Source organism: Toxotes jaculatrix, chromosome 8 (assembly GCF_017976425.1).
Source record: "Toxotes jaculatrix isolate fToxJac2 chromosome 8, fToxJac2.pri, whole genome shotgun sequence".
Taxonomy (NCBI): Eukaryota; Metazoa; Chordata; class Actinopteri; family Toxotidae; genus Toxotes; species Toxotes jaculatrix.
Genome location: NC_054401.1, coordinates 8,579,845 through 8,603,159, shown reverse-complemented (window position 1 = coordinate 8,603,159; position 23,315 = coordinate 8,579,845). Strand labels below are relative to the sequence as shown.

The 23,315-nt window shown below is 39.8% G+C and overlaps 2 protein-coding genes across 10 annotated transcripts in view; both read left to right on the top strand.

Annotated features, from left to right (window-relative positions):
* arhgef1b (Rho guanine nucleotide exchange factor (GEF) 1b) overlaps positions 1-19,844 on the top strand; it is a 37,318-nt gene extending 17,474 nt beyond the window's left edge. For 5 of the 9 annotated variants that reach the window (XM_041043617.1, XM_041043616.1, XM_041043623.1 and 2 more), the window contains 28 exons: positions 1,205-1,247; positions 1,352-1,457; positions 2,350-2,490; positions 5,051-5,080; positions 5,888-5,999; positions 6,183-6,258; positions 6,497-6,526; positions 6,944-7,144; positions 7,435-7,576; positions 8,681-8,692; positions 9,613-9,777; positions 10,719-10,909; positions 11,018-11,164; positions 11,613-11,695; positions 12,051-12,176; positions 12,344-12,458; positions 12,840-12,940; positions 13,118-13,192; positions 13,304-13,379; positions 14,130-14,297; positions 14,387-14,474; positions 14,569-14,676; positions 14,809-14,861; positions 14,972-15,115; positions 15,239-15,364; positions 15,601-15,767; positions 16,221-16,325; positions 16,665-19,844. In XM_041043617.1, the coding sequence (XP_040899551.1) occupies positions 1,205-1,247; positions 1,352-1,457; positions 2,350-2,490; positions 5,051-5,080; positions 5,888-5,999; positions 6,183-6,258; positions 6,497-6,526; positions 6,944-7,144; positions 7,435-7,576; positions 8,681-8,692; positions 9,613-9,777; positions 10,719-10,909; positions 11,018-11,164; positions 11,613-11,695; positions 12,051-12,176; positions 12,344-12,458; positions 12,840-12,940; positions 13,118-13,192; positions 13,304-13,379; positions 14,130-14,297; positions 14,387-14,474; positions 14,569-14,676; positions 14,809-14,861; positions 14,972-15,115; positions 15,239-15,364; positions 15,601-15,767; positions 16,221-16,295 (2,901 nt within the window). In that variant the 3' untranslated portion in view covers positions 16,296-16,325; positions 16,665-19,844. The remainder of the gene's footprint in view (positions 1-1,204; positions 1,248-1,351; positions 1,458-2,349; positions 2,491-5,050; positions 5,081-5,887; positions 6,000-6,182; positions 6,259-6,496; positions 6,527-6,943; positions 7,145-7,434; positions 7,577-8,680; positions 8,693-9,612; positions 9,778-10,718; positions 10,910-11,017; positions 11,165-11,612; positions 11,696-12,050; positions 12,177-12,343; positions 12,459-12,839; positions 12,941-13,117; positions 13,193-13,303; positions 13,380-14,129; positions 14,298-14,386; positions 14,475-14,568; positions 14,677-14,808; positions 14,862-14,971; positions 15,116-15,238; positions 15,365-15,600; positions 15,768-16,220; positions 16,326-16,664) is intronic. The other 4 variants (XM_041043620.1, XM_041043619.1, XM_041043621.1 and 1 more) reach the window with 4 other exon arrangements.
* Positions 19,845-20,164: 320 nt separating this feature from the next.
* cd79a (CD79a molecule, immunoglobulin-associated alpha) lies at positions 20,165-23,264 on the top strand. Its single transcript, XM_041043467.1, has 5 exons — positions 20,165-20,299; positions 20,762-21,097; positions 21,836-21,951; positions 22,256-22,318; positions 22,528-23,264. Exons 1-5 carry the CDS (start codon positions 20,260-20,262, stop codon positions 22,651-22,653), a joined length of 681 nt encoding a protein of 226 aa, XP_040899401.1. The 5' UTR covers positions 20,165-20,259; the 3' UTR covers positions 22,654-23,264.
* The last annotated feature ends 51 nt before the right edge of the window (positions 23,265-23,315 follow it).

The following is a 23,315-nucleotide window of genomic DNA, read 5'->3' as shown; positions in this document are numbered from 1 at the left end:
GCTTTATGTATTAAAACTCAGGTAATGTCAGCTCTGTTTTGTTTTTAATGTGCATGTTGTGTTTGGGGACGAAATTCATAGCTCCTTTTTGGGTAGGATGCAACTTTTGGTATCAGTGAAGACCTTCACTGCGCCGTTTAGACTCATCACTTTAGCATGATTACCTTAGCAGATGCTGCAGATGCCGTATGACTTGACACATCAAATTTATGCTTGCATGGTTTTCTGCTTTAAAACCCATTGACTGGTCCTATAATGATGGACTTTAGGATTAAATCTCCCTTTTGACTTTCTATTGTGGCCCATTGCTCTACATCTCTCTGAAATTCTTACCTTTGGATAGATTTGTCAGCATCACCATTTTTTCTTACTCTTTCAGTTTTTGGTGTTATGCATTATAAAGAAAAATCTGCTTAGAAAAATATTGCAGTCTGTAATATTGATATTATATTTTTCTTATTTGCTATAATCAGCTTTAGTCTATACGTTAGTCTCACATTGTGGACACATGATTTGTTTGTGAGTGCTCGGCTGTGTGTCAGCTTGGTTTGTTCTGTCTGTAGTCTGTCTGTGCAGCACCTTTCAGTGTTTGTCTTTTTCCATCACTTCTCCCTGCACACCTGGCGTCTGTCACTTCTTTGTTATATTTCCTCCTCGAAGCTCATCCACAGTGCACGTCTGTCAGCTCAGCTGGCTTGTGCTGCACTCTCTCTCTCTCTCTTTCTCTCTCTCTGTCCCTGTCTGTCTGTCCGACCCCACGGCTTCCTGTCAGGATCGTGGGAAAGCCCTTTAGGAGGAATCATCCTTTCTTAGCCTCTCTTTTTTTAAACCCCATTTCTTTTGTAAACCTTTTGACTTAAAGTTGGCCCATGTGGTTATTTTCATTTCAGCAACAGTGTTATGTATCTCCCATTTGGAATATCTGTTTTTTCTCTTGGTTGTGTGTGCTTACATTTTATTATTATTATTTCTTGTGTTCAAATGACCCCTTGTGGTGATATTTAGCCACTGCATCACTTCGCTTTAATTCTTAACAGTTGATACTGCAAGTAAACAGTACTTTAGAGAAAAACTAAGAAAGATCCAGTTATTTAAAATATCAGTTCTCTCAGTTATAAATACTTTGTACCTTAAACATGCTTTCAAAATATAATTTTCTTATGTTTTTCTCTGCTCTTATTTTGTCTTTTTCTCCACATTACAGATTCTCAGAGTGGCAATGCCACCTCATGTAGCCTATGACTTGGGTAAGTTATTTTCCTGTGACATATTTATTTAATCTCAACCTCACTTGGTGTCTTCCTGCATGTATTGCTGCTTCTCACTTACTCCCTGTTCCCTTTTTTCTAAGACCGAACCCGTCCAGATCTTCTCCCAGAGGACACCCAAAAGCGCTATGCTCAGGACATTCAGAACCAGCAGGTTGCTGAGGTGGCCAAACAGCTGGAAGATTTCAAGTGAGAAGCCCCCATCCTGAATTTTATTTTAATTTTATTTCTTAACTTCAAGGCAAAGAGTGAAAGACAGAGAGTTAAAACTTGTATTAGGTGAGGAATTTATCCCAGAGAAAGATTACACGGTTTACTTATAATTTTAACATTATAAGTAAATCGTAAACTGCTTACCTTAATTGTGTTAGAAGTTTTTTTTTTATCCTAACTACAGTAAGAACCTGCAGGTTTCTCACCTTACCACTTCACTGTGTACAAATAAGGTACTTCAAATCCAGACAACTTATAACTTCTGTTAACATCTAACTACACTACTTGTATGCTAAGCAATTGCCAGCAACTATTACTCAAGACTTCTTTTAGCACCTTCACAATTAAAACCACATACACATTTATCATTGCTGGAAGGTGTTTGTTTTAAATAGCAGCAGCATGAACACTTTCTGTTTCAAAAGCATTTTGCCGCTGTGATGCTTAAATGCTCAGGTTGGTTTTAGATTTTTAACCTGAACAAAAGAACTTTAAGTTGGGCTGCTTTGGATTCAGATTCACAGAAAGATGATCTGATCTGAGATTTGAGAGTGAGCTGTGCATTCATGAGCAAAGTTTTCAGAAAATCAAACTTAAGAAGGCAATATGGACATCATGGAGAGGATAGTGAGAATGTGTTTGCTTTGTGAATTAAAAAGGTTTCTGTTCAGTAGCCACTCCCATGGGACTAGGATCTGTTAAGAACAGCCATATTTTAGGCATGGTAATACACTGAGCAGCCTCTTCATCTGCATTATGTGTCGGCCTGCTGAGTTGCGAAAAAGTACCTCACCCCAATGTGTGATTTTCAGTATTATTTTTGACAAACGTGCCAAACTGTTCTGTCTACCTGCTTTGTCTTGCACAGGCAGAAGAGGATGATGGGTATGACCCCCAATGAGGCGGAGCTGATCGATGTGGAGAGTCACTATCCCACTGACCGCATCCCGATGGAGATGAAGGAGAAGTCTGTGGCTGAGAACCTGCTGGACAAGATGTCTGAGACACAGTGAGTGTTCATTTCTGTTTATCACAATAGTAATAAGAGTTTGTTTAGATCCTGGCTGTATAATTGTTATATAACAATATGGAACGAGTTATTTTCCAGGGTTCCAGAAGTAAAAGTGAAATTCATTTTCTATGAGACATTTTTAGGCGACTGGCATTTGGAGCACTTCCAAAGCTTGGATTAGTTCTCTTTTTGTTGAACAATCAGCATAAAAAACAAACCAACTACTTTAGAAAAAATCTGGTTCTTTCATGAAAATTAAAATTCAAAGTTGCCATGGGGCATTTCAGCAAGAAGAGTAGTCACTAGTTAAAATTCTGTTGCATATGCTGCTAATTGTGAGATGAAGATAAGTCTGTAGAAACCCGATAATCCATGCAGCAGTTTAACTCAGTTCAATTTGGATTTTTGGTCAATGTGACATGACTTTAAGACCTAAAGTTAACTGTTTTGTTCCCAGTTGTATTGACATAACATCCTGAAGTTACTGCAGATTTAATTTGTGCCTTAAACTGGCTCCTAGCCACAGCAAATGTTTACTTTTTAACGTTTAACTGACAGAAACTAACATGATTTCTCAGACAGTAAGTTGTTCTAATTAAAACTGGCATTACATAAACCTCTAATATCATGAAATTAGTAAGTATTCCCTCAAGGTTGCCCAACATGCAGCCCTTTTCGACCCAAAAGGTCATGGAACTATGGAATCAGAGGAGATAAAGTCAAGAACTAAAATAAGAAGTGGACGTCTCTTTAGTGCTTTCCTGTTTGCATTTCCATCGTCTCTGAAGAATTATGAATATCAAACCAATTGCACAGAAAAAAAACAAAATGCATTTTTTTCGCACACAAGAAAGCAACAATACAGTTGTCGTGAGCATATTGCTAAAAGAAAACTTTCAAATAGTAATTGCTCGGTGGGGAATATAGTCTTCTCTCCATTACCTGCTGCGCTATGGTTGAAGCTGGGAACATGACTGGTCTGTCAAAACAGTTTAAAATCCAATCTGTTCCCTCTAAGGTTGGCACTTTGCTTTCTGCAAAGCTCTACAGTGGGAGTAGTCATCCTCAGTTGTGCCCATAACCAATCTAATACAAAGCACAGAGGCAAATACAGCATTAGATGGAGAAAATTGAGCTCACTGAACAAGGGAACTGAAGTGACTGGAAGAGAGCACAACAGAGCTAGAAGGAAATGAAGAGGCAGAGAGGAAAAGATGGAGTCAGCAGTGCCACGCTGGCAGGAAGGCTCTCCCCTGGCATTTCGCCAACCGGAGGGAGGGGGAGTGGTGGTGGTGGTGGTGGAGGGGTTAGACATCGGAAGAGAGAAGGGGAGAGAAAGGGCCAGAGGGTTATCGATGCTGGATAGCTCCTGCCCTGGACACAGTTAAAGAAAGAAAGCAAGAGATCTAGGGGAAAGTTAATCTATCCTTGACCCCGTGGCCAACTACAATGTGTTATCCTCTACAAGAAGCGAGTCAGACAGAGAGGGAGAGGAGGCCAGGGAGAGGCCAGAAGATTGTCTAACTTCATCTTGTCAGAAGCAAGAAAAAAAGTGAACAACAGAAATGAAAGGAGAAGCACTGTGCACAAGCAGCACTCATCCTGTGGATATAACCATGCTGTCAGTGGAGAAGACACACAAAGTCTGCAAAGCAGTTTATATCAAAGACACGATAATTCAGCTTTTGACTGCCTCAGTTACTGTTGCACAGTTGGATCTTTTATTTCCAATGCACAAACAATTCATTCAGTTTACTCCATTCATTCCTCCTGACAATCATCTCTCTATTCCCCTCACTCTTACACTCTCCCACACTCTTGCACCCAGTAACCCCCACACACCCCCTTCCTCACTAGACCACAACACAGTGACCTCGCCCCCATCTGTTTCTCATTGGTTTTTCTGTTGATGAGAACAAGGCGACCACAGCATTTGATTGGATTATGCTGGGGAATCCTGGGGAAACCCCTCCCACCCTTTATGTTCATGGCAAAATATGAGTGTCCAATTTCCACAGTCTTGCCTGCATGTTGCATCAGACAAAAACATGGTTAAATAGACATTTCCGCTGCATCAGAGCATTTTTGAGTTTGGATTCCCTTTGCAGACAGCTTACTGGAGAGACAAACAAAAAAGGAGACAGAAGAGCAGATAAAGTTTTAGACAGTCTAGAGACAAGAGTTTGAATTATTTGCAAATCTTAAAGAGGGCAAGTTAATTTTTAAATTGTTAAAGCAGGAAGAGGTGCAGTTTTTGATGCATCTTTCACTTTTTTGACTTTTTTTTTTGTTTTTTTCTCTTTTTTTTGCAAATTTTAGAATATGTTCCATAGCATCTGCTTTGAACACAATAACATTACAGTCAGCTTTGAGTTGGATCAGGAAAAACTTAGCCACTTTAGGTTCCACCGGCCCAAAACACAGTTAATAGTCAGTCGAGCAAGAGAAAGGAAAAATGCTACTTAAGAGGAAGAGGTGAGCTTGATGCTGCAAGATAACAGTGCTTTTTTTTCCTGACGCAAGAGCAACATACTGACATCTGTCTCTTTTCTTTCAGACCAACAATCGTCTCAGACGAGGAAAAATGGTGAGTTAAGTTTTTTCTTTCAATGAAGTTTAGAATTTTTGCATTAGTTTTTTTTATTCAAATGGGTATTTGTGTACTTGAGCTGATTTGATCTCTGTATCCATTTGCTGAGCCAGGGTGTGGTCAAACCACAACATTTTTGCATACTGGCTTAAGTGCATCAAATACTCATTACAACATTTCTTTCCGACAAATTGCTCTAGAGACAACGGCCACATTATTAGCTTTGTACCTTTCTCAAAGATTCAGAAATGTTCTATTTCTTGATTAATGTGTTGCACAAAAAATGATTAAACCCTTTCATTCATGCCTTAGGCTTTTTAAATATCTTTTCTCTCAAGCTTTCTAGTCCTCTGCGATTCAAGTTCTTTATGTTGAATTGTCAGTGTATTCAGACAGATTGCTCTGTAAAACTGTGCAGTGGCTAGTGATGAAAGAAACTTGTACTTTTGTTGTGTGCACATGCCCAGAGGCTCCTCCCTTAGGCTTTTTTTTCCCTCACTCCTACCTCCTCTTGTTTCTCCTCAGCTCCTCCTCTGTCTTTTTGTGTCATATTTTTTCTCTCCTCCCCACTCTTTCCCACTCCTCTTCCTCCCCCCTTTCATCTTCAGTGCTCCACCTCCCTCTTCCCCTCCCAGTATCTATCTATCTATCCTCCTTTAACCCTCACATTCTTCTTTGATTTGCATCGCTCATTTTGTCCAATCTTAATTTATTCCTGAAAAAAATCTTGCAAAATTATCACATTAAACAATATTTAATATTATTAATTAACTCGTTAACACATTTTTCTAACTTCTGCCATAGCCAATCCATCTTTTCAGCGGTGGTCTTCTACATGAAGCACCTTGGGGTTAAAACCAGGGCAGTTGACAGTAAGAAGTCCAGAGGAGGCTTCTTCAGGAGACAACTAGTAAAGGTAAACATCCCCTTCCTGTTAAGGAAACCAAATGAATAAACAAAATAGCAATCAGACGTGAATAAATGCACTGCACTGTCTTCATTAAACCTTTGTGGAGTAGCATTTGTATTTTCTCAGCCCTTATACGTCTTTTTAATTTGGCGTCTTTTATTTACTCCTTACCTGTTTGTTTTTTTTCAGAACAAGAAGGATGAATCCACAAAGCCCAAACCCAGAGGGGTGTTTCCTGGCATCCCCAGCTGGATTGCAGGCAGCAGTATGTATTTGCTTTTGTGTCTTAGCAAACATCACACATGAGCCCCATTACATGGTTATTTTTTTTGTATCTACTATTTAATTTCTGAATGTTTCTGAATGAATCTAAATTTACATATAATTTAAATATTTGTTATAATTACATGTTATCTTAACATATTTATGTCCATATTTATATTTATGTCCATGAATGGTCTGGATATGAGAACATGTTGTCCTGCCCTTCTTTCCTGTTACAGCTGAGGTCAAACCTAAAATGGAGGCTGAAGGTACTAGTCGTCCAGAGTTCCCGCCCCCTGTTTTATCTGTTGAATAGTTACACTGTTACTAATCAACACATAAGCATGTCTGCATGTCCCAAATCAAACTGGGAGGGGATGTGGGTTGGGTGTTGTTTGGTTGATTCTGTGTTTCAGGGTGATTGTTTGAAGAATTACTTCATTAATCAACAAAACCTCACACATTGCACACTTATTTTATACACAGGGCTGCGGATGTTCTCTTGTACCAAACTAACCCTCTCATTTACTGCCCTTATTGCACCCTGCTCATCTTGTCTGTCTGTCTCACAAAGTCTCTGTCCCTTTTTTTTTTTTTTTTTAGTAACTGAAGTACTTTTGTTTTTCTGCCTCCCCATTGCCTGTAGTGCATTTCTTCTAAACTAACTGTGCTCCTCCCCTTTTCAGTGGAAAAGGAGAAAGTGGTTCCAGAGCGCAAGGTTCCAGTTCCGGGCAGAGGCTCCTTGACCAACCCTGCAGCCCTTTCCCTCCCTAGCAAGAATGCTGGTTCCAGCGTAGGCCCCACCTCCCAACCTGGGCTAGATAACACTCATGGCTCAGACAACAGCGTCAACACCCCCAACATCCCTGAGTCTTCGCACAACGAGGGTAAGCCTGCTCTTTGACTTAACTATGTAGAATGAAGTCTAGAATGTGCTATTGGAGTATTACAGATTTTTTTCAATGTTTAATTGTAATTAGTTGATAAACTGAACTATTATATTTTGACAGGAGTTCCTGTTACTTGAATAGATAAACTTTATTTCTACATTATTTTTGAGGAGGTGTGCAGTTGGTAATTTTACTGGATGAAAGCACCAACAGATTCTTTCAACAGAAAAAAATGCAGTACATAACCCCTCATTTGTTCTGTTACCTCTGTTTTTCTGATATTACAGGCCTCTCAAGCAATCTCTTAGAGCCTCCAACCCAGTCAGATGGGGGTGATGTGTCCCCTATTAGTTTGGGACGTTCGCTGCCCATGGGGGAGCCCACCACACCCAGTGACACTCCCCCAGAGGAGAATATAGAGAAAGACAGGTGAGCAGGATGGAGTTGGTAAGAAAGAGAGTAGCATCTAGGGAATGAGATTATAACCACAGTGTAGTGACTCAGTAAGAGAGTATAAGCAATTACAGGATTAGAGATTGCAATCAGATTATAATTAGATTGTATGGGAGGTGTTCAGTGTAAAGACTGTATCGAGCCAACAACCAGGGGGAAGCTAAATGTGTCTGAAGTGCTGAGGCTGAGGGAGCGTGGTAAAACTCCCCCAGCTGTCTGTCCCTGCTGTGTGCTGGCTTTTGTCATGCCGCCCGTTGCTCGCTAGCTAACAGAGCCTGCAGTTTTGAAAAGGACCTTCACCAGGTGAACTCGGACCCGGTCTTCCCTTCCAGCCCTTTGCCTTCCCTCTTCCTCATGGCCTTTCTCCTCTTTCTCCCTCACATTGGCATGTGTGTTCTCTTCCTAATATCATTCTGTCCCCATTGTCTTCTTTTGTTTGTGTCATGTTGTGCATCTTCTAATGTTTACTACAGAGCTTCATTATTTTTTTTTTTAATTAGATTTAGGTGCATGTTGACAATACACTGGTGATTTCTTCTAGGCTGAGACATTTGTAGTTGTTACGGGTATTCATAGCTGATTATAGATGAGCCTTTCCATGCTGAAGCTTTCTACCCAGTACACAGGTTTGGTATTTAAGTCAGATATTTTAGCCAATATATAAAAAATGATCATTTTTTATCTAAACATTCAAAAAATTAGCAGCTTTGCCTTAAAGATAAACTTATGTGCTTCTAAATCTTGTAAAGCGCTGTGCTGTTAATAGTCAAAATGAGAAATAGTTATAGTTTCTTATATTTATAGCTTATTTTTGCTGCTCGTCCCATGTGCTTCTCAAGGTGTGTGCATCTGTTGTGGTCAGGGCCCGTCTTCTGTCCTGCTTGTCTACACAGTGTGTGCGGTTACATGTTGTGCCAGGGGCTTTGGCATCGTATTTGGCATGATACTCTGACAGTGGTTTAAACACTTGATTAGAATATTATGTTGGGGTGTGCATTTGCATGTTGTGGTTGTTTCTCTGGCTTACAATAGTTATACAAAGGTGGTTGTGTAACGATGTGGTGTCCCGTGTTTTTACAGACGGAAGACAAGGTGGGTCTCAGCGCCTTGACAGAATCATGGACATGCTTCAGGCCTTATACTGATCGCTTATCACACATATACAAACACAAAACATTCACATGCATACAGACCACACATTGAGCCCTGTGCTCATTTGCTGGTACACAGTACAAACACACTACATGGCTAAGTATTTTAACGTTTGTGAAGGAGTTGGAATTAGCTTTACTGTTGAGGTCATTTGGTTTATTTATAGTGGATGTGTATGCATGTTGTGTGAAGTTGGAAAACTGTTGAGATACCTAACTATTCAAGTTGCTGATGTAAAAACTTTTGGTACACACGGTATGCTGTGTAGAAGCAACGCATGGCTACTTTCTTAACTTACTGTTGTAGATTGGCTCCTAGTAACTCATGTAAACATTTCCGGCATTCAAGTGCCTCCATGTCTACAGTATATGAAGCATACTCTGTATGTTTCATTGTCTAAGTAATATATGCATGTCAGATGTCATGCATATTTACTCGTCACTCATTTTCTTTCTTTCTCTATCTTTTCTTGATGTGATATTTCCTTTTCCTTTCTGATCAACTACCTTTTTTGTGTAAATGTTCCTTAACTCATTTATCCTCCTCTTTGCCCTCACGTTTAACATAAATGTCTGTCCTCACTGACTGCATATGAGTTGGATACTTTCCTTTCAACTGTCCTTCTCTTCAACAATTAATTACCTTTTGGCATCTAATCTTTTCTTTCTGTGGCATCTCTTGGTTTCCTCCTTCCAAACTTTGGTTCTTGTTTTCTCTTTGTCCTTTTTTCCTTTCCTCTTGTCCATCTGTCCTTTCTTGGATGCGTTCCCTCCTCCTTTTTCGACCCCAATTCCTCTGTCTCTCTATTCTGTCCCCTATCTTTTCTTTTCCCTCCCCCATCCCACCTTCCTTCCCTACAGTAGGAAAGTGGCTCGTAGCGAGAGTGCTCGCGTGGATCGGCACTCTTCTCGTCGCAGAGGCTCTTCCCGGGCCAAACAGTCCCGCTCCCGTAGTGATGTGGACCTGCAGCCACCTTGTACAACGACAACAACACCTGCCCCGCTCACCCCCCAGCACCTCCATCCGTAAGATGGGCAGATCCCCCTCTTAAAGCCTCTGGCTGGACATGTGCACAACAGGGACAGACAGGATGCCAAAAACTGAAAGAAATTGCAGAATCAATGCAACAGTCCTGAATATTACCAAAATGATTGGTAATAATGAGAATATTATTGATGCATTGATGGAAATAAGTCATTCTGGCTGACAGGTTTGCTGACTCATTATTGACTGTTAGATGGATCTGTCACTAATAGCTGACCTATGCTGTGACTGACAGGGAGTGAGTTATGGTTGAACAATGGTAAAGGGTAAACAATAAGTGCAACTCTTTATTAGGTTTACTTGCTGTTACTTCACAGTTAATGTCAGGAGTCAGAGGGGAACATTTTGAAACAGTAAGCCATCAGAGTTCATTCAAATATTTCAATACATTTCTCTGTTTTTATTTTTTCTTGACCATAGTGAAGCTGTATTTTATTATATGGTTTTATAAATATTATTATTATATATATATAAAGGTTATAGAAATCCTTACAATGACAGCTTCTGTCATCATGGAGGTCTAGTAGTGAGCTAGCTGTGTGCAAATAAAGCACAAGAGTGGAATAGCAACAAGACTTGAAAAAGAGAAGAAATTAAACACCCAAATAAACGTGTTGCAGTGGTCACTAACACTGTAATAAGAAGTGAATGAGAAAACTGCCATGACATTTTACTCTTACATTTGCAGTTGCAGTAGCTTGTCATCTGGCTGATTTTGCAAAACAATATTAATCTTAAAATGCAGCTAGTAGCAACTATTAATGTGAGGTTTGTATAGCATTTAGAAATACCATGACCTGGATGACTCTGAATCTTCACAGACATACAAGCAGAGTGTTTATCACTTGATGTCCACCTTGGTCATACCTGGCTTAAGTTACCAATCTAAACTAATTCTTCTTCCACTTCCTTTGTTCCTCAGTGTTGAAGGACCAGTTTTAGTTCCCGAAGGGCCTGGCCACTCCCCAACCAGCCCCTCCCCACAGCTGGAGGAGATGGAGCCACGCTTGCTGGAATTTGAACATGACCCACCCAACTGGAGGGAGCTGGCCTCCCCTGAAACGTTGTCTGGCCTCAGTAAGAAAGAGATCAAGAGGCAGGAGGTGATCAATGGTGAGGAGAAGCAAGATTAAGCAACACACAGATAAAATGCAGCTGCAGTGTAGCCTGAAGATCTTTTTAACAGTGCTCATGCTGTACCTACTCTCTCTCCTCTCTCAGAGTTGTTTGCAACAGAGCATGCCCATGTGCGAATGCTGAGTGTTCTGCAGGTGGTCTTCTCAAAGCCTTTGGAGAGAGAAGAGCTCCTGACATCCACTGAGATTGCTGCCATCTTCCCCAGCTTGGACGACATCTTTGAAATGCACTGTGAGTGCTGCTGCTGCTGCTGCTGCTGCTGCAGCAGAGGCCTTTTTCTGAATTCTGTTTGTATTCTCCCTGAGTCAGACACATGAAATTTGCACTCGTCTTCCACAGAACTAGCAAACATTTTTGCGCAGAATCTAAATTTGTTCTCTGAAAATTAATTTGGGCAAAGACTGTGAAACTGCTTGTTGTGTGTTTATTGCCTTTGATAAAGACTGCATGTACCAGTCTATTTGAACAGCCTGTAACTGGTTGCACTGTTGAGAATAATACAGAAATCAAAAACAATTACATCAGTCAAAAATCATGGTTATTGAAAACTTTTTTTAGTCGGCAGACCGAGTACAGTGTTTCAGCACTCAGCCTTCATTAATGCTTTTGTGACTGTTGTATAAAAAAGAGTTGCTTACTGTATTTAAAAAATTGTTTATTGTTCTTGCTTTAAATCCAGATACCTTCTACGAGAACCTGAAGAAACTGCGTTTGGATGACAACTTCATTGTCAAATCCATCAGCACCACAGTGCTTAACAGGGTGAGCCATCATTAGCTTTCTCTTTATATTACCCCTTTGCTCTTTTCAGTGTTTGTGCTAGTTTTAGGAAGACTCCCAAGTGATATGTGCTTGACAATTTAATTCACAACTTAACGTGGCAGTTATTATGCCAAAATCTGGTTTTGTTGTTTTAACAAATACTGAAAGCTATTTATATACAGAAGTAAAATATTGGCTGCAACAGCTATACAACAATATTAGTTGTCAGCCTTTACTCTTTTCCAGCTCTTTTTCCCTCTTCTTATATATATCTTTGTTCCTATCATTCTTTACTGCTGGCAAGCACAGTACAGTACAGTGTCTGACTGTAGTGTTTCGTACATGTGCATTCCAGTTTGGCGGTCCAGAGGGGGAGTGGTTCCAGAAATTGACAGCCCGGTTCTGCAGTCACCAGTCGTGGGCCTTAGACCAAATCAAGAGCAGGCAGAGGAAAGAGCCACGATTCAACTCCTTCATACAGGTGAAACACACACACACACACCGAACTGACTCAAAAGTAAATTACTAAAGGTTTAATAGAAAGACACACATGGATGCGCTCAGCGGTGCAAGGACATGCAAGAAGTCACATAAGTGGACCCAAACATGTGATCTCATTCTGATTCTATATGTATGTTTTAATCCCAGGAGGCAGAGAGTAAACCCCAGTGCCGCAGGCTGCAACTCAAGGACATCATTCCTATAGAAATGCAGAGACTGACCAAGTACCCGTTGTTGCTGGAGAACATTGCCAAGAACACAGGTGTGTGGGCATCTTAAGCCCATTGGGACCCTTTCTGGTGTGGAAGTCTACATGCTCCTGGCATATTTGTAAACATACTTTTGAGAGTTTATGTTTTCAGGGTTGACAGGAAACCTAATTATGCTAATCATCAAAATAATGTGATAAGGGTCCTTCTGAAGAGTAAATGACATACTCTTAGGTCTATGTTAATGAATTTAGCTATATGTGTCAATCTAAATCGGAACACAGGATAAATGTTTACAGTATTTGCAAAACATTTGAACAATGGATTATTGCCCATCCCAGATTCTTCTGCACACTTGTGATTTATGGCTTTTGTTTGGGCTCTGCTGTGAAAGCTGTATTTACCTCAACTCTGTGTTTTCTGTCTCTCCACAGAGAACCCGGTGGAGAAGGAGAGGATCCAGGAGAGTGCAGAGTGCTGCAGAAAGATCCTCAACCATGTCAATGAGGAGGTCAAAGTGATGGAGAACCTGTTGGTGAGAAACACACAATCCATCACTCAACACGCTGTTATGTAGTGACTGAGCACCAATTGGAGTCTGGCAAATTCATGTTGAGACCTCTGAAGGTCTGTGGTTGTTAAGACAACTTCTGCTTCAGAGCTGTGCTGTCTGTCCTCTGTCTGTCCCCCTAATCTTTGTCTGTGTTCTCAGACTCTGAAGGACTACCAGCGTAGATTGGACACATCAGGGCTCAAACCCAGTAATGAGCTTTATACTGAGTATAAGGTAAGGCTCTTTCAACAAAGTTTGTTTGCACACTCGGTTGCACTTTATAGATATTAGGTGACATTTTTGTTCCAAGTAAGTTTCTCATTGTTCTCCATGTGTCCTCTCTAGAACATTGACCTGACTCAGAAGAAGATGTTGTATGAAGGTCCTCTGACCTGGAAGGTCACCAAAGAGAAAGGAATTGGTAAATATATGCTTTGTGTATGTGTCATACATGCATACAGACAGCATAGTATTATTTGTGCCTTACTTTCTCAGCAATGCTGCAGAAACAGGGACAAACATTTCACAGACATTTTGCAGAACCTTTTTTAAACAGTTTACTGGGCCAGTCATGTCAAGCTCACTTTAATATTTTTAATATTTTTTAAAAACGATTCGCTTAGAATACCATTTATCTGCCTCCAAAAGGCAAAAAACCCTTTGAACAATGGTTTATTTTTAGGGTAAAAATTATTAGCTTTCACTTCCTTTTTTTTCAAATGTTAAGATTAAAGTTTGCTATTAAAGGAAACCCATCTGGAGTCCAGGGGCTTTTGTGAGATCTCACAGCCCCTTTGACTTCCCTTTTTATATATCCATTTCAGTTCTGTGACTAAACCTCAATGCAATTGAACTCAATACAGCTTAATTTTCCCTATAAGGGCAATTACCTGCAGCTCTCTACACAGATAAACAGATGTGCACACAATAGATAGGGGAAGAAAATAAAACCACTGTCAGTCCCAAAACTAAAAACACAAAAGACTTTACAAACAATGTATGGAAATATGAGTAAAAACATTAACAAATAAATTGAAATTCTTAAAAAATCAGCAATGAAATGAAACATGAAAAATTACCCATGAGGAGTTGAGAAAATGGATAGGAGAGAACCCATCCCTATCTCACTCTCTTTCTGTCTTTTCTTTCCCGTCTCCTCCCTGTCTCTCAGAGGTGCAGTGTGTGCTGCTTGGGGACCTGCTCGTGCTCCTACAGAAGCAGGATGACAAGATGGTCCTCAAATGCCAGAGCAAGAGTAACATCGCTGTGCAGGAGGGCAAGCAGATGCTGAGCCCTATTATCAAGCTAGACTCAGTCTTTCTCCGCGAAGTGGCCACAGGTTAGCCACGCACAGCAGTAAATATTACACAGGTGACTTCCACTGGGAGATCAGTATCATTCAGCCTTGTTTTCTACCTGTTCTGTTAGATCGAAAGGCCTTCTACGTGATATTTACCTGGGACAGCGGTGCTCAGATCTACGAACTGGTGGCTCAGTCTGTTGGAGAGAGGAAAACGTGAGTGCAAAGTGAAATGCACAGACTAATCATATTTGTTTTAGTGGGTAAACCTCAGGATAAATTGTAATTTTATTTGTATGTGTGTTTTTAGCTGGACTGATGTGATAAAGGCAGCAGTGGATGATCTGAAGAAGAGTGGCGCACCCATGAGGTTAACGCTGCCTTCTGGAGGTGGAGTACCTCCCTTCAGTCCCTCCACGTATGTATCATTGTGTGTGTGTGTGTGTGTGTGTGTTTACTTGTCTGTTAACAGAGCAAGATATATTCATCGCCTGCCAAAGTTCCCCCATCTCAGGATATCTCATTTCTTTTCTCGTTTTCTCTTGGTCAGGCCGAATGCCCCTTTGAGCCCGACCGAGAATGGAGGTTTGAAAAGCAGCAGTGGTGAGACCGCAGAGCTTTATCAGCTGAACACTTAATAAACAGTACAAATTTGTTATTGTGGCACATTTCTGAAAGCTCGATCCAAAGTTAAGCCTTATGTCTGTCTGCAGATCGAGATAAGGACAGCTTGACGGAATACAAATCAGGAGACTTCGTGCACAAGCTGATTGATTTCCTGTCAGAGAAAGGCTTTGACTTGATAGGCCACTCCAACAGCGAACAGGAGAAGGTTGCCAGTGATGCTTTGGATGATGGTGAATGAGGGTCTTCCGAATGTTTCTATAGATGATTTCTTTTTAACTGTCTCATCTTTCCATTCTTTCATTGTAGCTTATCTGTCCTTCTAATGAAACCACTGAATCTGTCTCATCTGTTAGTCATGTTGATGAAAAGGCTGTTGGTCAGCAGCATCAGTCTATCAGAAGACTCACAGCTTGATGAAGAAAACGGAGAGGAGCAATCACAGAGGCCCAGTCAAGAAATGGATAGCTGTCAGTTAACAGGTAGGCTGCTTTGTCTTTTGAAGGAATAGTTTGGTGTAATACACTTTGCTTTCTTGCCAAGAGTTAGATGGAAAGATTGATAACATTCATCAATATTAGGAATTACTTTGTGACCAGGACGCTTTACAATTCAAGATTTTACTGGTGTTAAATATCACTTTTACAGGTCAGACTTTACTGTAACTGACAACAAAACGGATTCCTGACATATTGAAATCAAGTCTCTCTGTCCACAGAAGAAAGCCAGACCACAGAAGGAGCAGCGGAGGAGGAGAAAGAAGGTGCAGGTACAAAAGGAGAGAAGCAGGGGAGCATCAGTGCGCCCGTGGTGTTGTCCCAGGAGAGGTTGGAAGAACTGTACAGGATTCTCCACAGACTGGATGAACGAATAAAGATTTTACAGGTGAGGGAAGGTGGACAGAAAGAGAGAAAGATAGATAGCTGAGAACACAGAGAAAACTGTAGTGGTGACAGGTGCAGATAAAGATGAAAGGTATAACAAAAGATGGAAGCTGACTGGAAAGAGATGCATCAAGGATTTCACTGAGGATAACTTAAGTAAGGAGCGAGCTGTGGTGTACTCAGGACAAATGGGGCCAAAATGGCACCAAAGAGAAACTAGAGAAAAGAAAACCATTTAACCACTGCTGTTATTGCTTGCTTGAAAACTGCATTGTGAAATTGGGCTTCTCTGAAAATGGCTATTATGTCCAGCACTTGCAATGGGATGTGTCACAGAAGCAGCAAGGGAGACAAAGAGAGGATGTTAAGAGGAGGGGGTCGATTTCTGTGTGTGAGTGTGTGTCTGTCTGTCCATCTTTGGTTCCTAAGGTGATATTGATTTTGTGTGTTGCAGACTAGAGAAGAGGTGTACCACAGGGTCCAGGAGGCCATTTCCATGTTCTCACTGGAGGGAGGTAGCTTCCAGTAAGACACCATCACGCCACCTGCTGGCCATTAGGTGAGACAATTGTACAGCTGTTGAAAGTGAGGCTTAAGTGTAATTTAAGTATCTGATAAAGTACCATCATTCAGTAGATGTGATTGCACTGGTCATCATGATCATCATATTATTATTATGATTATCATTATGTTATTTACAAAATCATTTTGAAAACATAGTTACAAGGTGCTTTACATAACAATCCAGCTTCACAAGTTAGATACAATCAAAGCCTAAGCCTGCAAAGCTCAGGGAAATGGGCCTGAAAATCAGGTGGTGCTCCTGGTAAAGCAGAGAGGCTTTGGCTTTACATGTTATTATATGACTTTTGATCTTTTTGTCTTTTCTTCTCTTTAGATTTTTACTGGTGCTGGTTTGGAGTGCAAGAGTGACGTTCAAAGGCTTCCCTGGAAATTCCTAAACTTTCATAAGTCCTTGCTGCCTTATTTGTTTGTGTCACAGCTGTTTGCAGCCAAGCAGGAAGTTTTCTGCCTAACAGAGGGCTTTGTGCTCAGTGCAGTGGTTCAGTGATCGAACATGGGAGGTGTGTGCATGTGTATGTGTGTCTGTTTGTGTGCATGCTTGGGCTGTTGTATTTGCGTAGGGGTGCCAAAAAAGAAGCAATATTTTGCTGTGAGAGAGATGCTGCCTAACAAAATATAGAGATTGCAATCCGCTGTAACACACATCCGCACACCAAAGATATGCATGTGTCAAAATAATTTACACTGTTGCCAATAACAGATGTACAGTTAGATACATAGATCCTATGTTTGCTTACAAATTTAGCTATACCAGGTGGAAGCCTTAAGGGGCCAATGTAGCGTTTGAAGATGTATTGAAATACTACTGCTGATATATAATGCTGTTTCTAGTCTACGCCAAAGTACCACGGAGATGCACTTTTTTCTGATCAAAACGAGTTGAACCCACACTGTTTTTGCAATTGGGTTTCATGTAGGTCGTCCTCATTATTGAAAAAAATGCATGCAAGAAAGTGTGCGTATGTGTGTTACAAAGTTTTTAATTAAGGACATACTTGTTTGGAGGGTTCTTACTGTAATTAGGTCACATACAAACATTTATAAATAGTGGCACTATAGGTGATCATGCTGTTGATAATGGAGATTTGTTTGTATGTACCACTTTTATTTATTCCTCTGAGTCCTGTTAGGTCAGTGAGTTGCCTCACCTGAGTAAAACTGTTACAACACTGGGCCAAAAAGATAGAGCAATGTGTTAGAGAAAAGACAAAGCATAAGAGGGCTAACCTAGAATGTGTAACAAAGATCAAGTTAGAGAGTGAAGAATGCAGATGTAGGGATGGGGAGCGAGTTGTTGTTTTTGTTGCTTTGGTTTATTTGAGGCCAGTTTGAACCAGACAGTCATAAGAAGATGTGCGGAAAACATGAGATTAGGACTTGCTGTACTGAAGAAAAAAGTAGACAGACAGATGCATATACACCTACAAACACTGATGGCCCAGTGTTACATAAGTGTTGATAATGGTCTTTCAGTGCCAGTGTCGTTTTTGTATCATCAACTCCCCCCCAGATAGGGTTTACAGCTCCTGATCCAAAACACAGACTTAAGACGGCTTATAAATTGTATTATATTACGTAAAATTCACATGTTAATAGTAAATGTCTTCTTCCCTGGTAGCAATATTTGTATCAAAATTGAGCTCTGTCTTTGTATTTTATTCAGCAGTTGATTGTAATTATAATTTTGATAATATAATTTCTGAGTAGTGGCGTAACTGTGGTCATGCACACAGGACCAAAGACATAAAGCACCGTTAGATCCTCATACAAGCTGTAATTTTCTTAATGGCATGTTTCATCTGTATATTAGCACGTCACTTAATGCTGATGCAGGAGTGATGGCGCAGTAGTGCAGCAGCTGCTTTTCCTGTCCCCGAAATTTACAAGGATAATGTTAGACTCCTCTTCACTTTTTTGAATTTCATCCTCACAAAAGATTTTCTTCTGTGTGGGCCAGTCAATGTATGTAAAAGCCAGTTCAGCTGTCACAAGCTGTTCTCTTTCTGACCTGGATACAGCACTGTTAACACCTATAGTGCTAAACTGAACACACGAGACCTGCTCCAAAAATGGACAAAACATCAAGTCAGTGGAGATACAAAGGAAACGTTCAGGCTTTGGAGGAAGGAAGACTACAGTCTCATACCAGCATCACTCTTATCAGTACTGTAATCATGATCACTTCCTGATATATGTATTCTCGTCATTGTTGCCACAACAACAAACGCCCCCTCTGACTTTACTGAACATCAGTATGAAATTATGCAAATCCTTGTGCCATTAAGTGTGACAAGTTGCTAAATTATATAAGTTTGTGTTTGAACTTTTCTGCCACTTCTCCCTGTGTCTTCCTCTTAGAAGTTGTTCATAAATGTTATGTTGAAGGAGAAAAATGGAGTGAAAGTATATATTAGATAAATTAGCCCCCCCTCCTTAATGTTTATTGAACTTATTAGCTACATACACCCATTGATAACTCATTCACCTCTTGTGATAGCATGATCACCTTTTCCTGCACAGTTTTTTCATATGTTGTGTATGTCATTTGATGTACTTAAACGGGTCGGGAGGTTTTTGTAAGTTTTTCTTTTTCATTGATTTTCAAAAAAAGCTGTTGTAATTATATACTATGCATTTGGCTATAATGGTGAGAGAGGGAGGACTTGTCTATAAGTTGTCTATGCATGAACAAATTTAACAGTTATGCAAATGTTGTAACCATGGCATATTCTTTAGAGTGCAAGTTATTGTGCCAAATCCACCCTGTGCTGTGGCCATCCAGCTTACCAATGGGATATGGTTAAAGAGATGATTTCAAGCAGTTAAACTGCAGTGGCCTGCAGGTGAAACCCTGTTAACACCAGCTTACAGTGATGCCTTCATGCTTCGCTGGCTGAAGGACTGCTACAGGCACTTCTCGCTCTCTCTGCTCCAGATGCTTTTCCTCATGTAATCTATATACAAATACTTAGATGTATAGAAAATGTATTTATAGAGTGGTGCCTTGTTCTGACGATCAAGTTGTTTGATTCTTAAAGGGCTCTTGAGTCTACAAACACAATCACTGTTTTTTTTGTTTTTTGTTTTTTTTTGTGGACTGTCTTTCATGGAGGATCTCAGACAATGAGAGAAAAAGACCAAATGACTAATTAGCATTGAGGCATCATCCCAGGATTTGGATTGGTTGGTTTCAAGGTTGAGGGCTTGGCCAACAACACACTGTTTTTGTATCCATCTCCATTGCTGCAATAGGATTTGAGTCCTCCACCAACTCTGCCAGCCAGTGCCCTGTGTAGAAAAAGACACTGCTTCTTGTTATGCAGGCATCTGCCATCTTGTATTTCTATAAACAATGAATATGCAAGAACTATACTGTGTATTTGGGTTTTGATTTTTATTGTGTAAGAGGCTCTTTAATAATGTATACTCAAGGAGAATTGTGGTACGTTTGTTTTTTAATTCTTCATTTTTTTTAATAAATTGGGGAAATAAATACCTGTTGTGTCGTTTTATATAGTTGTGAGGCAGTTATGATTTTATAATTATTTATGAGTTAATGTTTAGGAGTTCAGTAGTCATTGGATTTGACTCAATATGGGTTCATATAACTTTTTTTTTTACAACAACAAGGTATGTGCAAAACATACTGATGGCATATCTGTCTGTCTTAGAAAGATATAGATAGAGATAATTATCCTCCAGAAATATATATACTTAATTTTTTTTTAAACAGAATTTTTATGCAAATGTGAGACAGTCCAAATTCATTCAAGCGTAAATCCTGACAGAGAAAAACAGGACATCAGTGTGTCATTACAGCTGCAGTGAAGACTGGAACATAGGGCAAAAAATTTTTACGCAGATTATTTCAGCACTCTTTATTCTGGGATTGAACATTTGTCTAAAAAATGGGGATTGCTACAATTGTTGTTTTCTGCAGCTTTGCAGGTAAGTCAGATTCTTTTTTTCAACACCATAATTTCTGAAATAGTTTGCGTGAAAGTGTTTATATTTGAATAGATGCAGTTATCTGTAGACATTTCTACATGTCTTACATGTCAGTCCTGTACATAAATATGTTTATATAAGCATGTATAACTATTCTATACCTATTGTTTTTTTTGTTTTTTTTTACATTTAGCTCTTTTGTGTTCTGCTTCAGTGACCCTCATCTCCTGTCAGAGCAGATGGCTGTGCTGTCACGTTGCCTTTTTTTTCTCTGTAAATTTTTTTTAATTATGCTGTACATTTACAGCTTTTTATTTCTTTGTGTTGTTAAACTTTAAAGACCTTGTATATCCATTGCAATTACAGAAATACAGGTTATGCTATTACATTATATGAAATCAAAATGAAATAATTTGACACATGTTGGGTTAAATTCAAATAATGAACATGTTTCTTCCACAGTGGGTATTGCTCAGAGTGCGCTGACTCTAATGGCGGACCAGCCCTTTTTAAGTGTGCCACTTTCTGAGAAAGCTGAAATGAAGTGCTGCTACAACAACAATGTGACGTCAGTGGAACCACTTTGGGTCAGACGCTTTAAAAATGCCAACAACGCCAGTGTAGACTTTGTGACTCCCTCGGTCAGTGTGATTTCAGACCACATAAAAAAAGATCACACATTCTGTGGCATCCTAAAACTTAATTCAGTCGAGCTGAATGACTCTGGGCTGTACCATTGTTCGCTGAACAGCAGTAAGGGCAGCCTCTTGTCTCATGGCACATACCTGCACGTCTACAGTAAGTGTGTATGTCTCTGTGAATGTTGGGGGTGGGTGAGGGGGTTGTTCTACTTGTGGTGCATACCAGTCTGACATGTCAGTGTGTGTCTTTAAAATGGAGAGATTGAGTCAAGTGAGCTAACACCCCCGTAAGCCATAAATCCTGTTAACCTTAGTCTATCTAAGCACTGTGTGAGTGGCAGCATCCTTGCATATCGTAGCTCAGTTAATCTTTACATCATCACGATGGTCTAATTACAGTCTGCTGCCCGGTCATTTACTTTAAATAGCACCGAGATTAAATCAAGTTGCAATCAAGCTAATATGTAGAGGCATTTGTTGCAGTGAAATACCACTTTACATCATAATCTCATTAAACGCAGATGGCAGATGTGGAAATGTAAAACAACCACTAAACTCCTCTGGTCATTTTGTGTGAGATAACCTGCGTTAGTTTACAGGACCACCATCACCCTTACCTAACAATACTATCAATTGTTTATTCATCTGTTTTATATGTTAGACAGTGTTCTTTATACTAAATAGTACAGTTATATAACATAACAATCAATCTTGCAATAAATCTCCAAGTAAGTCTATTAAGCAATTAATCAGCCTGGATTTTCTTTTTCCCAGCTTCTTATTTCAATTGTGCTCTCTCACTTGCAACAAAACCAGTTGGAACTTGTATTTGAATAGCTAAAGACATAACTGTTGTTCAGTTTGTTTAACCTCTGAACCCTATCTGTATGTCTAGAACCAATGAAGAAGACACTAAACCTCAGTGAAAGCACCAAAAACAAGATCCTGACTGCTGAGGGAATCTTACTGTTGCTGTGTGTGATACTGCCTTCTGCCACCCTTCTCTGCAAGGTCAGAAGGTCACATTTTAATCTGACTGACTGTACATTACCATTCACTGATCTATGAACTTATCCCAGACCCGAAGAATTGATGCGGAAGTGATAGTTTCCAACATTTCTCAATAGTGGTCTTGCCTGATCACTCATGTGAAGATACCAGAAATGATATCAATTTGTGACATGGCCTTCCTCTGACTGTACTTATCACAGACACTTATAAGCTTCTCAGATATTTGTCATAGTGTTTCTTGCCTTTCCTTGATGGGAAGTTGCACCATTACACAGATTTACCAACTTCTGTTTTCCTCTCACAGTCAAAGAAAATACGTGAAATAGAGAAAAAGAAAGTGAAGACGGAAGAGGAAAACATATATCAGGTGAACTTTAAATGAGTCACATCGTCTCTTGGTCAAACATGTGTTATAGCAGGCATATGAGAAATACTAGTGCAAGTCGTTTTGCTGAAAACAGGATCAAAGACATGAAGGGTCATGTTATCTTGTGCCACTAATCAATTTAACATGAATATTTTTCATTGATTTTTCTGTGTTTACTTGATGTCCATCTTACTTATCTCATACACCAGGGGCTAAATCTGGAAGATTGCTGCACCACGTATGATCAGATCGAACGGTCCCAGGGACATGGCCCGTACCAGGATGTCTGTAACATTATGGAGGAAGAAGAGGAGATCCAGTTGGAGAAACCTTAAAGGAAAGAGGAGAGATATAGAAAGGGAAGGTAGAAAGGGAAGGTTTTGAGTCTGTTTTGAGAGTTTAAATTTAAGTGTGTGATATTTGTATATCAGGCTCATTCTTTATCACACACATTTAAAGCTGGGGAGTTTTCTTTTCATTGCCTGTAGTTAGACTTTTCTGACAACATATTATTTAATCAGCTTACTTCAGGAAACAGTATTTGACAAAACAGTCTCACCACAAAGTCCATTTAGTCATATAGTCAGGACTTTTGAAAAACTGAGGTTCAGTCCTTTCAGGCCAGATCATTTTGAAGAGATCTAAAAATGTCCATTTTTCCCTTGTGCGATAGATTCAACTGTTTTATTATTATTATTTTTTGTCCAAAGTCCTATAAGTGCTGAGAAAAAAATGATTGAAAGCTCCACAACAGCCTTCCATCTTGAGTTGACCTTGTGATGAGACTGTTTTGTTATTAGCTTCTTTAATGTTCATTAAAAGGATCTATATAATGTTGCCTATGTCTTGCATTTTACTGAATGACTTCATTTTGTGTCAGTTTATTTGCTGTCTGCGATTCCTGTGTGTGCTCAGAGAATAAAGTTGTGTTGAAAGAGCCAACAAATTCCTTTAAAAATTGTGTAAAAAACAAAACAAAACATATTACCCCTGTAAT